This window comes from Oncorhynchus kisutch, linkage group LG14, assembly GCF_002021735.2.
Source record: "Oncorhynchus kisutch isolate 150728-3 linkage group LG14, Okis_V2, whole genome shotgun sequence".
In the NCBI taxonomy this organism is placed as follows: Eukaryota; Metazoa; Chordata; class Actinopteri; order Salmoniformes; family Salmonidae; genus Oncorhynchus; species Oncorhynchus kisutch.
This window is the reverse complement of record NC_034187.2, coordinates 49,278,136-49,293,047: the sequence shown is the minus strand read 5'-3', so window position 1 is coordinate 49,293,047 and position 14,912 is coordinate 49,278,136. Positions and strand designations below refer to the sequence as shown.

The 14,912-nt window shown below is 41.4% G+C and overlaps 1 protein-coding gene across 3 annotated transcripts; it reads right to left on the bottom strand.

The window, feature by feature from the left end:
* Positions 1 to 273: 273 nt before the first annotated feature.
* On the bottom strand, positions 274 to 14,860 carry tekt2 (tektin 2 (testicular)). 3 transcript variants are annotated; one of them, XM_020499753.2, is made up of 10 exons: positions 14,666 to 14,860; positions 13,213 to 13,432; positions 12,861 to 12,986; positions 12,458 to 12,663; positions 10,981 to 11,124; positions 4,279 to 4,393; positions 3,823 to 3,930; positions 1,333 to 1,476; positions 1,084 to 1,163; positions 274 to 957 (listed from the first exon to the last, which is right to left on the bottom strand). In XM_020499753.2, exons 2-10 carry the CDS (start codon positions 13,414 to 13,416, stop codon positions 759 to 761), a joined length of 1,326 nt encoding a protein of 441 aa, XP_020355342.1. In that variant the 5' UTR covers positions 13,417 to 13,432; positions 14,666 to 14,860; the 3' UTR covers positions 274 to 758. The 3 variants fall into 3 exon arrangements, with proteins under 3 accessions (XP_020355342.1, XP_031644343.1, XP_020355343.1); XM_031788483.1 differs by lacking the exon at positions 14,666 to 14,860 and adding an exon at positions 13,935 to 14,424; XM_020499754.2 differs by lacking the exon at positions 14,666 to 14,860 and adding an exon at positions 13,863 to 13,969.
* Positions 14,861 to 14,912: the final 52 nt, after the last annotated feature.

Sequence of the window (14,912 nt, the reverse complement as noted above, 5' to 3'; positions counted from 1 at the left end):
TAGCATCCCATTCTATTGATATCAATATCTTTACAAATGTTGATGATACATTTTAACTGAATTAACTCTTAGGAGAATTACTTACATTGAGATGCACTGTGCAGAAATTGCTCCACCATTTCCTGGCTGCTAAACTTCTAAAAGTTCGCCTCATTTCAGTTCATGTGACAAAACAAGAAAGTATCGCCTAATTTCAGTTTGTGACAAAACAAGAAAGTATCGCCTAATTTCAGTTTGTGACAAAACAAGCAAGTATAGTGTAGAGAATCATTGTACCACCTAAACCACTTTAATATATTTTCAATAACCAATAATATTGTATTTTCAGCTGTTTTGAAACAAAACCGAAAGACACAAAAACATAACTTTAGAACGGGAAGCATCGAAATAAGGCACATAGAACAGACCTACTGCTTCTTAGACTTGCTTTCAAAGAAAATGACATCTATAATTCATATTTCTATGTAAAACTGGTCAGGTCGCCCAAAAAGTTACATATTGCAGTTTTAATATGATGCCGATCTTTTTTGATACACAATGTTCAATTGATAACACATAACGGAACTTACAGAAGATAGGTGTAAGACTATGACCGCTGTAAAACGCACAGAATACACAGGGGCCTAAAAGATAAACATAGACACAAAAACACAATTGAGATGCGAATGTGCATATTTATGGTATGGTTAATAAATTGAGGGAAATAAGGTTACGGTCAGAGAACCCTAAGGTTGTGTGTGTGAGATGAATTGGTGAGCCTAGGCCAGCTCCAGGTTGTGTCTCCCGCTGGAGATGGTGAGGGGGACCACGGCGCCAGAGGACACGTCAGTGAAAGCAGCGGAGGCGAGGCGGCTGCGTGTCTCAAGGCTGCGCTGCTCTAGAGAGAGGGCGTCCTTCTTACGGGACAGATCCTCCCCCATATGGGCCTGGTGCAGCTGGAGAGCCTGGAGGGCATACCTGGAGAGGAGGAGAAAGGAGGAAGATCGACATGAGACATGTTATTGGCATGGGATGGTTAATTCTCATTTTGTTCATAAGAATCAATAGTCTACATTAGATGTAATTCAGAAAGACATTACTCACTGAGCCTGGGCCAGTTTCTGTTTCAGAGCCAGAATGGTGGCCTCCAGCTGATTGGCTTCATCCACAAGCCCATACTGAACCTGGTTCAAACACAACAAGCTGATAAAGTCCCGTTTTAAATCTGTTGACCTCTCCAATTCAACATTCCTGTTAATTCTTACAATTGCTTTACAGTACAGTATTTTCACGACCACAAAACCTATTGAAAATGGCAGTAAATGAACCAGTGCCCGTCCAGGTGTAGCCTACCTCATCCCTACAGAGATCGACTCCAGGCCTCTTGGTCCTGTTCTCCAGCCGGGTGTGGACCAGCTTTAGTGGGGCCATCTTAGCCTGGAGATCATCCTCTAGACTACGGATGTCCCTCTCCATATCTGAGATCTCATCCTGGGACTAACAAAAAAACAGACATCCATATGATCCCGGCTAGGGATTTTGTCAGCCGGTGATTGTCAAGCAAATAACAGCCGGTCTCACGTAATTGACCGTTAATTAACATAAACACATTTAGCATCTCCTGGCTTCCACAGATAGCCTACATGCCACTGATGCAGACGTTTGGAGCATCTACATTTTAAAATCCATGTAATATAGTCTACACCATCCCAATTAAATCCATTATTTATTTTAGACCGGTCTAAAGAAACATGATATGAAGAAAATGTAGTCTATTTCAGAAGAACCAAATAGCATACTCTGAGTTGTCCTTATATTAGGCCCTGATCTGGCGAAGCCATATGGCTGTGGGCTACACAGGTTCATTTTAGCAGACAAGATTTGCTTAGAATTCAGTGGCATTATTTCCTATTTTATAGTATGAAGAATACAATTGAACATAGCTGAATAAAATAGAAAGGATATTTTCTCCAAACCATTTAAGGGAGTGCGCACATGCGGTTATTACTTTGGCAAAGTGGGTGGGGTTGTATCCTGCCTGGTTGGCCTTGTCCGGGGGTGTCGTCGGACAGGGCCACAGTGTCTATGAACGTGTGAACATCTTGGCCATGTACTGTTATCTCCACCCGGCACAGCCAGAAGAGGACGGGCCACCCCTCAGAGCCAGGTTTCTTCCTAGTTTCCTGCTTTTCTAGGGAATTTTTCCTAGCCAGCGTGCTTCTACATCTGCATTTCTTGATGTTTGGGGTTTAGGCTGGTTTTCTGTACAGCACTTTGTGACATCGGCTGATGTAAAAAAGGGCTTTATAAATACATTTGATTGACTGATTCTGTGTTGAGCGGATAACAAAGAAACAGGTTCTCCTATATGCTTAATTTAGAGTTATTTATGTAACTTTAGTTGTGATAAAAAGGCTTTCTTTTGATTTTGAATACATTCTAAGGCTGCATGATGCGACTCTAATGATGACTTGAATCCCCTTTCAGTGGCCATTGTGCCCTTGGGAATTATAATTATTATATTCAGCGCTTCTCCGAGCTGCATGCTCCGAAGCACCACTAACTCACATGACTCTCTACTATCCCCCATAGTACAAAAGTTGACCTATTCTGTGTGAGAAATAAATATTCCAAACATAGTCTGGGAAAGTTGTGGGATGCGATAGATCCCAAATTAATACAACCACTTAGCATTAAAAAATAATGTTTTTAAGCAATGGAACAGATCAGAATGTTTAGCTTAAAATGTTGATAAACTATTAGACTAATTCTTCACATTATAGCGCAAATGTTCCTATTAGCAGGAAAACACCATTCTCAAAAGTGACCTAAAATATGATTATGTATGTAATGCTTTTATGTTAAAAGGTGCATTTTTATGGTGAAAATTATCCTCCCCAAACTTGAAACTCACGCGCTGCGTACGTATGCCAGTTAGGCTCTACACCTGTTGTAAAGATGATTAATGTGCTTCATTTTAAGATGTTATTTGGTCACTTCTGTTGTGATACAAACCTTATCAAAACATATAGGCCTATGGGCTAGGCTACATGGTGTGCAACTATGATTTAAAAGCCGCAAAAAAAAAGGTATGCACTGTTTATAAATCAGACTATTATTGATTTAATCTTGTCTTTACATATAGTAAATAATATATGTGTGAAATTTGTTTTGATTTGGAATGGACCATTGTCATGTCTCGAAACAGGGACAGGGGAAAATGGAGGACGCTTTTCCCGTGGTTCATTTTCATGCCAGCCTGTTGTAAAGAGATGCAATGTGTGTAATATTAGGACAGTTGAGAAATAAATATAGTAGGCCTAGCCTATAGAAAGCTGATGGGATCTTCTTTTTAATAGAGGCCATCACTCTGTTTTCATGCAATTGCATAGCCTATAGAAATGTTGCACAACATGAGCTCTCATGAAGTGTTTGTTTAGATTTTTGATTACATTTGCATTGATGTCAGAGTGATTAGAGGGACAATAGAGTGTTGAGTAACAGGCAGTTAGCAAGTTTGGAGGCTACTAATGACCATGAACAGCATCAGAGCTTGAAGCCTAATTACCGTGACTAAATGGTCACATGAAATTTAACTGACATTATGTCTTGTGACCGCCGGTGTGGCGGTAATACGGTCACCGTAACAGCCCTAATCCTGGCCACTCTTCTAAACATTTGACCCCACTGTCAAGCCAGGTTAGGCCAAGCCAGTTAATTTTGACCTGCAGCCTAAAGCGTTGTGCCTAATTCTGCATGTTCACGCCTTGCATGTCTTCAACATTGATAAAATCAGTTTGGCACTGAGGAGGAAGAAGAGGTGGAGAAAGGTTGACTACTCACGCTCTTCATCTGCCACTGCGTCTCATCGTGAGCCTGCTCCAGGTGGTGAGTGCGTTTACGGATGGCAAACACTGTGGCGATTCGCTGAGCATCCAGCTCATTCTGCAACTGAGGGATGACAACCCACACACATCTTTACCTATAACTCTCACTTAGTCTTACGGACACATTCTAGCAATATCTATGAAGCAGACCCAATCAGATACCACACACAACAACAGAGAGCCCTGTGAAAGCAGTGAGAGTGCATCCCAAATGGCACCCTATTCCCTATGTAGTGCACTACTTTTGACCCTTTGGGCCCTGGTCAAAAGTAAGGCAATAGGGTGACTTTTGAGACACAAAAAGAGACAGTGGTGTTTTATAGGAGCCAATACAGAAAAGTGATATTGATATAGGGCTGGCCATATGGTAACGCTACACTCCTCTCTCCCTACCCCAGGCCCCATTTCACACCTGTGCCCTGGTGACACTCATGTCCTCCCTCAGCTGCAGTGATGCCTGCATCTCCTCCTGAGCTCGGGCCACGTTGTACTGGCTGAACTGCTCCCACTGCTGGGGGGTGGTGGAACTGCAACAGCACATTTTACACATTCAGGTATAGGTATTTTACAGCAGTGGCTAAAATAAGGGAGGATTATTTTTTTTTCTATGAGCATGGCCTTATTTCTATTACAGCATATTGGATGACTGTCATTCATATTCCATTAACCAAGCTCAATTTAACATTGATAGGTTTAGGCTACTGTATGATACTCAAATTTTCCCTGTACCCATCACAAGGTTGCTACAATCTATGAATGAATGTTTACAACGTAGGTGCACAGGGTGAGAGAATTTTCAGTAATCAAGGTGACAGACATTGATATGTTCAATACCGCCTTGCACACTATTGCCTGCATCTAACTGATCTACGGTATAATCATTAGTCAAACAATTGCAAATGTGAGTTTTTACAGGTATGTTTATCCTTGTTTTGTTTAATTCCGATTAAGATTTTTTTTTTTCAACAGAAACAACGGGATGAATACACCTCTGAACACACGCAAACACAGTTCACTTTCATAGCAACCACATCACTTTGCTCGTATGTACAGTGCCTTGCGAAAGTATTCGGCCCCCTTGAACTTTGCGATCTTTTGCCACATTTCAGGCTTCAAACATAAAGATATAAAACTGTATTTTTTTGTGAAGAATCAACAACAAGTGGGACACAATCATGAAGTGGAACGACATTTATTGGATATTTCAAACTTTTTTAACAAATCAAAAACTGAAAAATTGGGCATGCAAAATTATTCAGCCCCTTTACTTTCAGTGCAGCAAACTCTCTCCAGAAGTTCAGTGAGGATCTCTGAATGATCCAATTTTGACCTAAATGACTAATGATGATAAATACAATGCACCTGTCCATCAATCCATCAAGTAAATGCACCTGCACTGTGATAGTCTCAGAGATCCGTTAAAAGCGCAGAGAGCATCATGAAGAACAAGGAACACACCAGGCAGGTCCGAGATACTGTTGTGAAGAAGTTTAAAGCCGGATTTGGATACAAAAAGATTTCCCAAGCTTTAAACATCCCAAGGAGCACTGTGCAAGCGATAATATTGAAATGGAAGGAGTATCAGACCACTGCAAATCTACCAAGACCTGGCCGTCCCTCATAACTTTCAGCTCATACAAGGAGAAGACTGATCAGAGATGCAGCCAAGATGCCCATGATCACTCTGGATGAACTGCAGAGATCTACAGCTGAGGTGGGAGACTCTGTCCATAGGACAACAATCAGTCGTATATTGCACAAATCTGGCCTTTATGGAAGTGGCAAGAAGAAAGCCATTTCTTAAAGATATCCATAAAAAGTGTTGTTTAAAGTTTGCCACAAGCCACCTGGGAGACACACCAAACATGTGGAAGAAGGTGCTCTGGTCAGATGAAACCAAAAATGAACTTTTTGGCAACAATGCAAAATGTTATGTTTGGCGTAAAAGCAACACAGCTCATCACCCTGAACACACCATCCCCACTGTCAAACATGGTGGTGGCAGCATCATGGTTTGGGCCTGCTTTTCTTCAGCAGGGACAGGGAAGATGGTTAAAATTGATGGGAAGATGGATGGAGCCAAATACAGGACCATTCTGGAAGAAAACCTGATGGAGTCTGCAAAAGACCTGAGACTGGGACGGAGATTTGTCTTCCAACAAGACAATAATCCAAAACATAAGGCAAAATCTACAATGGAATGGTTCAAAAATAAACATATCCAGGTGTTAGAATGGCCAAGTCAAAGTCCAGACAGACCTGAATCCAATCGAGAATCTGTGGAAAGAACTGAAAACTGCTGTTCACAAATGCTCTCCATCCAACCTCACTGAGCTCGAGCTGTTTTGCAAGGAGGAATGGGAAAAAATGTCAGTCTCTCGATGTGCAAAACTGATAGAGACATACCCCAAGCGACTTACAGCTGTAATCGCAGCAAAAGGTGGCGCTACAAAGTATTAACTTAAGGGGGCTGAATAATTTTGCACGCCCAATTTTTCTGTTTTTGATTTGTTAAAAAAGTTTGAAATATCCAATAAATGTCGTTCCACTTCATGATTGTGTCCCACTTGTTGTTGATTCTTCACAAAAAAATACAGTTTTATCTCTTTATGTTTGAAGCCTGAAATGTGGCAAAAGGTTGCAAAGTTCAAGGGGGCCGAATACTTTCGCAAGGCACTGTATGTATGTATGTACGTACAGTGGGGCAAAAAATATTTAGTCAGCCACCAATTGTGCAAGTTCTCCCACTTAAAAAGATGAGAGGCCTGTAATTTATCATAGGTACACTTCAACTATGACAGACAAAATGAGAAGAAAAAAAATCCAGAAAATCACATTGTAGGATTTTTAATGAATTTATTTGCAAATAATGGTGGAAAATAAGTATTTGGTCAATAACAAAAGTTTCTCAATACTTTGTTATATACCCTTTGTTGGCAATGACAGAGGTCAAACGTTTTCTGTAAGTCTTCAAAGATTTCACACACTGTTGCTGGTATTTTGGCCCATTCCTCCATGCAGATCTCCTCTAGAGCAGTGATGTTTTGGGGCTGTTGCTGGGCAACACAGACTTTCAACTCCCTCCAAAGATTTTCTATGGGGTTGAGATCTGGAGACTGGCTAGGCCACTCCAGGACCTTGAAATGCTTCTTACGAAGCCACTCCTTCGTTGCCCGGGCGGTGTGTTTGGGATCATTGACATGCTGAAAGACCCAGCCACGTTTCATCTTCAATGTCCTTGCTGATGGAAGGATACATGGCCCCATTCATTCTTTCCTTTACACGGATCAGTCGTCCTGGTCCCTTTGCAGAAAAACAGCCCCAAAGCATGATGTTTCCACCCCCATGCTTCACAGTAGGTATGGTGTTCTTTGGATGCAACTCAGCATTCTTTGTCCTCCAAACACGACGAGTTGAGTTTTTACCAAAAAGTTATATTTTGGTTTCATCTGACCATATGACATTCTCCCAATCTTCTTCTGGATCATCCAAATGCTCTCTAGCAAACTTCAGACGGGCCTGGACATGTACTGGCTTAAGCAGGGGGACACGTCTGGCACTGCAGGATTTGAGTCCCTGGCGGCGTAGTGTTTTACTGATGGTAGGCTTTGTTACTTTGGTCCCAGCTCTCTGCAGGTCATTCACTAGGTCCCCCCGTGTGGTTCTGGGATTTTTGCTCACCGTTCTTGTGATCATTTTGACCCCACGGGGTGAGATCTTGCATGGAGCCCCAGATCAAGGGAGATTATCAGTGGTCTTGTATGTCTTCCATTTTCTAATAATTGCTTCCACAGTTGATTTCTTCAAACCAAGCTGCTTACCTATTGCAGATTCAGTCTTCCCAGCCTGGTGCAGGTCTACAATTTTGTTTCTGGTGTCCTTTGACAGCTCTTTGGTCTTGGCCATAGTGGAGTTTGGAGTGTGTTTGAGGTTGTGGACAGGTGTCTTTTATACTGATAACAAGTTCAAACAGGTGTCATTAATACAGGTAACGAGTGGAGGACAGAGGAGCCTCTTAAAAGAAGAAGTTACAGGTCTGTGAGACAGAAATGTTGCTTGTTTGTAGGTGACCAAATACTTATTTTCCACCATAATTTGCAAATAAATTCATTAAAAATCCTACAATGTGATTTTCTGTATTTTTTTTCTCATTTTGTCTGTCATAGTTGAAGTGTACCTATGATGACAATTACAGGCCTCTCATCTTTTTAAGTGGGAGAACTTGCACAGTTGGTGGCTGACTAAATACTTTTTTGCCCCACTGTATGTATGTATGTATGTATACACATAAATACATTTACAGTTGAAGTCGGAAGTGTACATACACTTAGGTTGGAGTCATTAAAACTCATTTTTCAACCACTCCACAAGTCAATGGTTAACAAACTATAGTTTTGGCAAGTCGGTTAGGACATCTACTTTGTGCATGACACAATAAATGTTTCCAACAATTGTTTACAGACAGATTATTTGACTTATAATTCACTGTATCACAATTCCAGTGGGTCAGAAGTTTACATGCACTAAGTTGACTGTGCCTTTAAACAGCTTGGGAAATTCCAGAAATTATGTCATGGCTTTAGAAACTTCTGATAGGCTAATTGACATCATTTGAGTCAATTGGAGGTGTACCTGTGGATGTATTTCAAGGCCTACCTTCAAACTCAGTGCCTCTTTGCTTGACATCATGGGAAAATCAAAAGAAATCAGCCAAGACATCAGATTTTTTTTTTCTAGCAATTTTGGGAGCAATTTGCAAATGCCTGAAGGCACAATATAATGTTTTGAGGAAAAAGGGGGAGGCTTGCAAGCCGAAAAACACCAATCCCCCCCCGTGGCAGCATCATGTTGTGGGGGCGCTTTGCTGCAGGAGGGACTGGTGCACTTCACAAAATAGATGGCATAATGAGACAGGAAAATTATGTGGATATATTGAAGCAACATCTCAAGACATCAGTCAAAATGGACAATGACCCCAAGCATACTTCCAAAGTTGTGGAAAAATGGCTTAAGGACTACAAAGTCAAGGTATTGGAGTGGCCATCACAAGACCTCAATCCTATAGAAAATGTGTGGGCAGAACTGAAAAAGCATGCGCGAGGAAGGAGGCCTACAAACCTGACTCAGTTAGACCAGCTCTGTCAGGAGGAATGGGCCAAAATTCACCCAACTTATTGTGGGAAGCTTGTGGAAGGCTACCTGAAACGTTTGACCCAAGTTAAACAATTTAAAAGGCAATGCTACCAAATACTAAGAGTGTATGTAAACGTCTGACCCACTGGGAATGTGATGAAAGAAATAAAAGCTGAAATAAATCTACTATTATTCTGACATTTCATTCTTTAAAAAAAAGTGGTGATCCTAACTGACCTAAGACAGGGAATTTTCTAGGATTACTGTAAATGTCATTAATTGTGATAAAATTGATATTTGGCTAAGGTGTATGTAAACTTCCGACATCAACTGTAACAGTTTGTCTCTGTGGATCGGTGTTACTGAAGGTTCTGTTTTACCACCACAATATATATATACACACACACACAGTACCAGTTAAGTTTGGACACACCTACTCATTCAAGGATTTTTCTTGATTGTTACTATTTTCTACATTGTAGAATAATATTGAAGACAAAAAAAATTATGAAACAACACATGTAGTAACCAAACAAAGTGTTAAACAAATCAAAATATATTTTATATTTGAGATTCTTCAAATAGCCACCCTTTGCCTTGATGACAGCTTTGCACATTCTTGGCATCCTCAACCAGGTTCATAAGTCGCCTACAGTGCATTTCAATTAACAGGTGTGTCTTGTTAATTTGTGGAATTTCTTGTGGTATTCCTTCAAGACTGGAAAAGATTCCTCATGAAGCTGATTGAGAGAATGCCAAGAGTGTGCAAAGCTGTCATCGAGACTAAGGGTGGCTACTAATTGTGAAGAAATTACAAGATTGTTAATAATACTGTTATTACACCAAATGGTTATTTTATGCAACAAAATAGGGTTCTTAGAACTCTATTGTGTCTGTGTGAACTGAGAGGAGTTTCAGAGATTTAACTCTAGCAACTGATTTATGATGGTCTTGTCCTCTCTCAGAGCCCACATTCCATAGAATGAGTTGGTGTTTGTGTGCCGGGAGGTACCAGGGTGGAGATGGCTCCGGTATGGATAACGATGATAGGAACTTTGTTTTGGGGGCCAGACCCTGGTTTCTACATAATGAGAGCAGTCTTTACAGCAGATACTGTCGGCTGTGAATTATTAGTATCTTTCATACAAATCCTAACCTTGTGACCCATTCCATACATCTGTTGTTTGTCATGAACATTCAGGAGGATGTACTTTGCTATAAAATAGTGTGGCTAAAATCAGCTCGTTGGCTCTCAACTAATCATCTTGGGGTGATTCGTCAACCAGCTTCATTATTGCAATAATTAATCTATGTTATTAATACATTTTGAATAAAGTCATATCCTGATTGGTGATTGTCTCTCCTCATTATTGATTAGAATTCCCACGACACTTTTGAAGAATCTCATCAAATATATTTTGATTTGTTTAACACTTTTTTGGTTACTACATGATTCCATATGTGTTACTTCATAGTTTTGATGTCTTTACTATTCTACAATATAGAAAATATAAAAAATAAAGAAAAACCTTTGAATGAGTAAGTGAGTAAGTCTGAGCTGGGTGTTTGAGTAGGCTAAACTAGCTTGCTGCATTCACTTAGCTAAGTGAAAGTGAACGTTTAAAAAATGACAACCAAATATAGCCAGGTCTCTCTTCCTCTTGCTTCTCCTTAATTTTAGGACATTAATTTGTTCAAAACTGTTAAACTATTGTCTTTCTCTCTCTTGAAGTAAAAACGATGTACATTCAAATCATTTGAAAGGCAAGTGGTGGCTTTGCAGAAAATCATTGGATGAGTTGAGAGCCTGGTAAATTAATATTGTAGCTAGTTAGACATGCATATGCATGTAAGAATGGCAATTGTACGAGGTGCTCATTGACAACAAAATATAAGTAGGTTTGATCTAGAGATCCTGCTCTGAATTTCAGAAGGCCTAGTATTTCTTTGTATTGTACTGTACACCCTCATTCCAGCTCACCCTATGGGTATGCGCAGGGGGTTGGGCTTCAGGGAGGTCTTAGGTGATGTCACAGTGATAGACAAGCAGGAGAGGTCAATGTCCTGGGCCTCAATCTTGTTCTGAAGGTCATGGGTCAGCTGCTGCCGGGACACCTGAAGAAGACTGGAGAGAACAGCCATTGACAAGTACTGAAACCGCAAAATATGTGATAGAGCAGCACCAGAGTTTAAATCAAAACATGTCTTACCTTTTTGTAGTTCATAAATTCAACGTGAAACATGATATCTATAGTATGATTAACATGGTGGCGCATCGTACTTCCGCGTGGTCTCCGTGCTGCTGTGCAGTTTGTCGCTACTTGGCTACCTACCAAACTCACTTTTACTCTTAATAACCATTTAATAAAACTCTGTATTTAACAAGTTTAGAAACGTCTTAGTTTTGTCCTCACATAACACTTTTAATTAAACTTTTTCACCCGGACGCTTTATCTGCACATGGATCTGCAGGACCTCCTCCAGCCAAAAAGCAAAGTAACATTATGCCTTCTCATGGCAGTCGCTGTAGTCATAATATATCGCCTTATATAGTGAGAATAGGCGAGTTTAGACACATTCGTTAGGCAAGGGCAATTTAAATGTAGAGAATAATGATACAGCATCGATGCCACAAGTAAATACAGGTAAACTCTGCAAAAAAAGAAATGTCCCTTTTTCAGGACCCTGTCTTTCAAAGATAATTCGTAAAAATCCAAATAAATTTCACAGATCTTCATTGTAATGGGTTTAAACACTGTTTCCCATGCTTGTTCAATGAACCATAAACAATTAATGAACATGTACCTGTGGAACTTTTGTTAAGACACTAACAGATTACAGATAGTAGGCAAATAAGGTCACAGTTATGAAAACTTAGGACACTAAAGAGGCCTTTCTACCTACTCTGAAAAACACCAAAAGAAAGATGCCCAGGGTCCCTGCTCATCTGCGTGAACGTGCCTTAGGGATGCTGCAAGGAGTCAGGAGGACTGCAGATGTGGTCAGGGCAATAAATTGCAATGTCCGTACTGTGAGACACCTAAGACAGCGCTATAGGGAGACAGGATGGACAGCTGATCATCCTCGCAGTGGCAGACCAGGTGTAACGCCACCTGCGCAGGATCGGTATACCCGAACATCACACCTGTGGGACAGGTACAGGATGGCAACAGCAACTGCCCGAGTTACACCAGGAACGCACAATCCCTCCATCAGTGCTCAGACTGTCTGCAATAGGCTGAGAGAGGCTGGACTGAGGGCTTGTAGGCCTGTTGTAAGGCAGGTCCTCACCACACATCACTGGCAACAACGTTGCCTATGGGCACAAACCCACCGTCGCTGGAACAGACAGGACTGGCAAAAAGTGCTCTTCATCGACGAGTCACAGTTTTGTCTCACCAAGGTTGATGGTCGGATTCGCGTTTATGGGACACAACATTGGTCAAACGGTTTCTTACCACAGCTGCTCGAACGCCTTGTCGATGCGCTGCTGGAGCACCCGCTGTGCTCCGTCGATCATCTCCACTTCCTTCTTCAGCTGGGCCTCCACTGGGTCGCTGACCAGCTCGTTGCCGCGGCGACCCTCCCTCAGGGTCAGGCACTCCACCGTGACCTCTAGAGGCACTGCGGTGGCTGTCAGAGCCCGCTCAGTCTCCTCCTTCCCCTGAGACACAGAGGCAGAGCAGCCAAACTCACCTACACTGTACTAGCACGTCAATACATCACCCTACAACCTGGTTTATTGCTAAGTCTAATAAATGTAGAAAGCTGCCTGAATGTTTTTTTTTTACCAGGTAATTCACACTTTGTTTTTACGTTGAAACAATGGCATGCCAGATTAATACTAATCTGAAATCTCACCAGGGTTAAGGCATCCATCTCTTTCTCCACTTCCTGTATGCATGATTCCAAAGTCTCTCTCCAGCGGGAGATATCCCAGATCCTATCACTCAGTCTGCGAGAGCTGTCACTCTTATCCCAGTTAGTCTGTGGGAGATGAGGTAGAGAGAGAAAGAGGAGGGAGAGAGATTGAGAGAGTGAGGGGGAGAAAGAGGGAGAGTATAGAGAGAGATGGCATGAATAACTGTGATGATAATAAATAATAGTCCATGACAATTTATGTGTTAACTAATTTATAAGGCTTTGTCAGTACAGTCACAAAGTCAAGCAATTACTGAATTGGTTGTTTCATTACATAGTCACAAAATCTTACCTTGCTGGTTGTCTCATTGCGTAAGGCCCTCCCTTCCTGCCTTGTCATGTGTGACATGTGTCTCCTGTGTTCTGCTGTGTCAGATATCTGCTTGTTACTGGTGTCCCAGTCAGACACACTGTACCTGAGCCCAGGCTTGGCCCTACAGTGCTCTACACTCTCATGCTCTGAGTGCATTCTCTGACCACGTTCTCTTGAGTACATTCTTGTGAGGACAAGACTGTGGAGAATGGATAAAACAACACATTTGAGAAGCACTCACACTCAACTGTAGCACCTCATGCTTTACACCCTCATGCTTTATTCGTGGTTATCTGGCTAGCTAACAATACTGGTAGCTAGCCAGTTAGCCCTATTGACTTATGTGATCGCTATATACAGTACGTAGGCAGATAAACATGCCAAAATTAACTCCGCATGTATTTATTAACGTATGAGGTTTAAATATTGTAGTCAGGCAACATGAGATGTGAATAGGCAACATTTCAATCCGAATTCGGAGTGCATTTTGTCTGGCCAAATAGTGCTCGCCATTGATTTCAAGAAAGTTTGCATAATTTATTTTGAAGCTTGGATCGAGCCATGCTTCAAAATATGTACAAACGGAGTAGGCATTCGCGAAGTGGCCATAATTTGATTTGGACTCGTACTCCGTTTCTCCCGTGCTCCAATTTGCATTGCTCGGGGCATGGTCAGAGAGAACAACGAGACAGACATTTCACCGGATATATAAAAGTGAAGCATCCACTTGGCGTTTCCACTCGTAGTGGGGAAGCCAAGTGTCCGGCAGTTGGAGAAGCAGGAACGAGATGGATTTGGCTGATATTCTGCACATTTTCTCATCGATGAAACATTTGATCTCATTAACAGTTTTCTGTTCCCAAAACTATCCTCTGATTCGAACAGCGTGGACTATATTTTGTAGGTTTACCCCTTAGTAAAGTAAGAAAAAACGTGCATTGTTTAGGAGTGCAAAGGCGAATTTAGCCACTTTTGAGTCGGCGTTCCCTAACAGAAACATGAAAGTATACGCTACAACAGGATCTCGCAAGCTCCTGCTTGGCCTCTGCCCAGGTCCTTGCTTGTTCTGCCAACTATGACTAATTTGTTCCCTATCTTGGTTTAGTTATACACATGTTTGGCACGGTAGCATGCATTTTGAGAAACGCCTGCAAGACTAGGCCTATTCAAATTTAAACTAGATACGGTTTCTCCGCAGCCTATGCTTAATTCATCACACAGACTAGGCTACTGTCATTAACTCCAGGTGTTTGAATAATGGAAAATACCTGCAGTCTTGTTTTTATGGTGGCTGTTTTGATAGCCTAATAAATTCGTGCTCATTTGATATTGAACCTATAGGTAGACAACCTTTATCCATACAACATGGCTTTGGTATTATGGCACAAGCTAAATTGTTACATAATGGAACTTTCGAACTATATTTACTTACCCAAAGTTCTCGAATTTGCGGAAATCCTGGAGTGTCTGCACCGGTGTTTCATAAACTGTCCCTCACAAACTCTTGTAGACTGTCTCCAGGTAACGCACAGACGCAACGACTAAATAATTAAAATGCCTTGGCAACGTTAAACAAATATCCCTATGAGGGGCTTTAGCGATTGACAATCTTTAACTGTCAGATGACGCAACACGGTAGCCTACATCATAATGTGGAGTTCTATGACTGTCAGCTGATG

Bases quoted from the DNA above. Each gene is read 5' to 3' on its own strand.
- tekt2 (XM_031788483.1), bottom strand. From the start codon at position 14,047: ATGTGCAGAATATCAGCCAAATCCATCTCGTTCCTGCTTCTCCAACTG. The intron at 1,477-3,822 runs GTGAGTAGTCAA...TTTTTTTGTTAG, and splicing joins CGCAGTGGCAGATGAAGAGC to TCCCAGGATGAGATCTCAGA. The intron at 958-1,083 runs GTGAGTAATGTC...CCTCCTCTCCAG, and splicing joins CAGAAACTGGCCCAGGCTCA to GTATGCCCTCCAGGCTCTCC.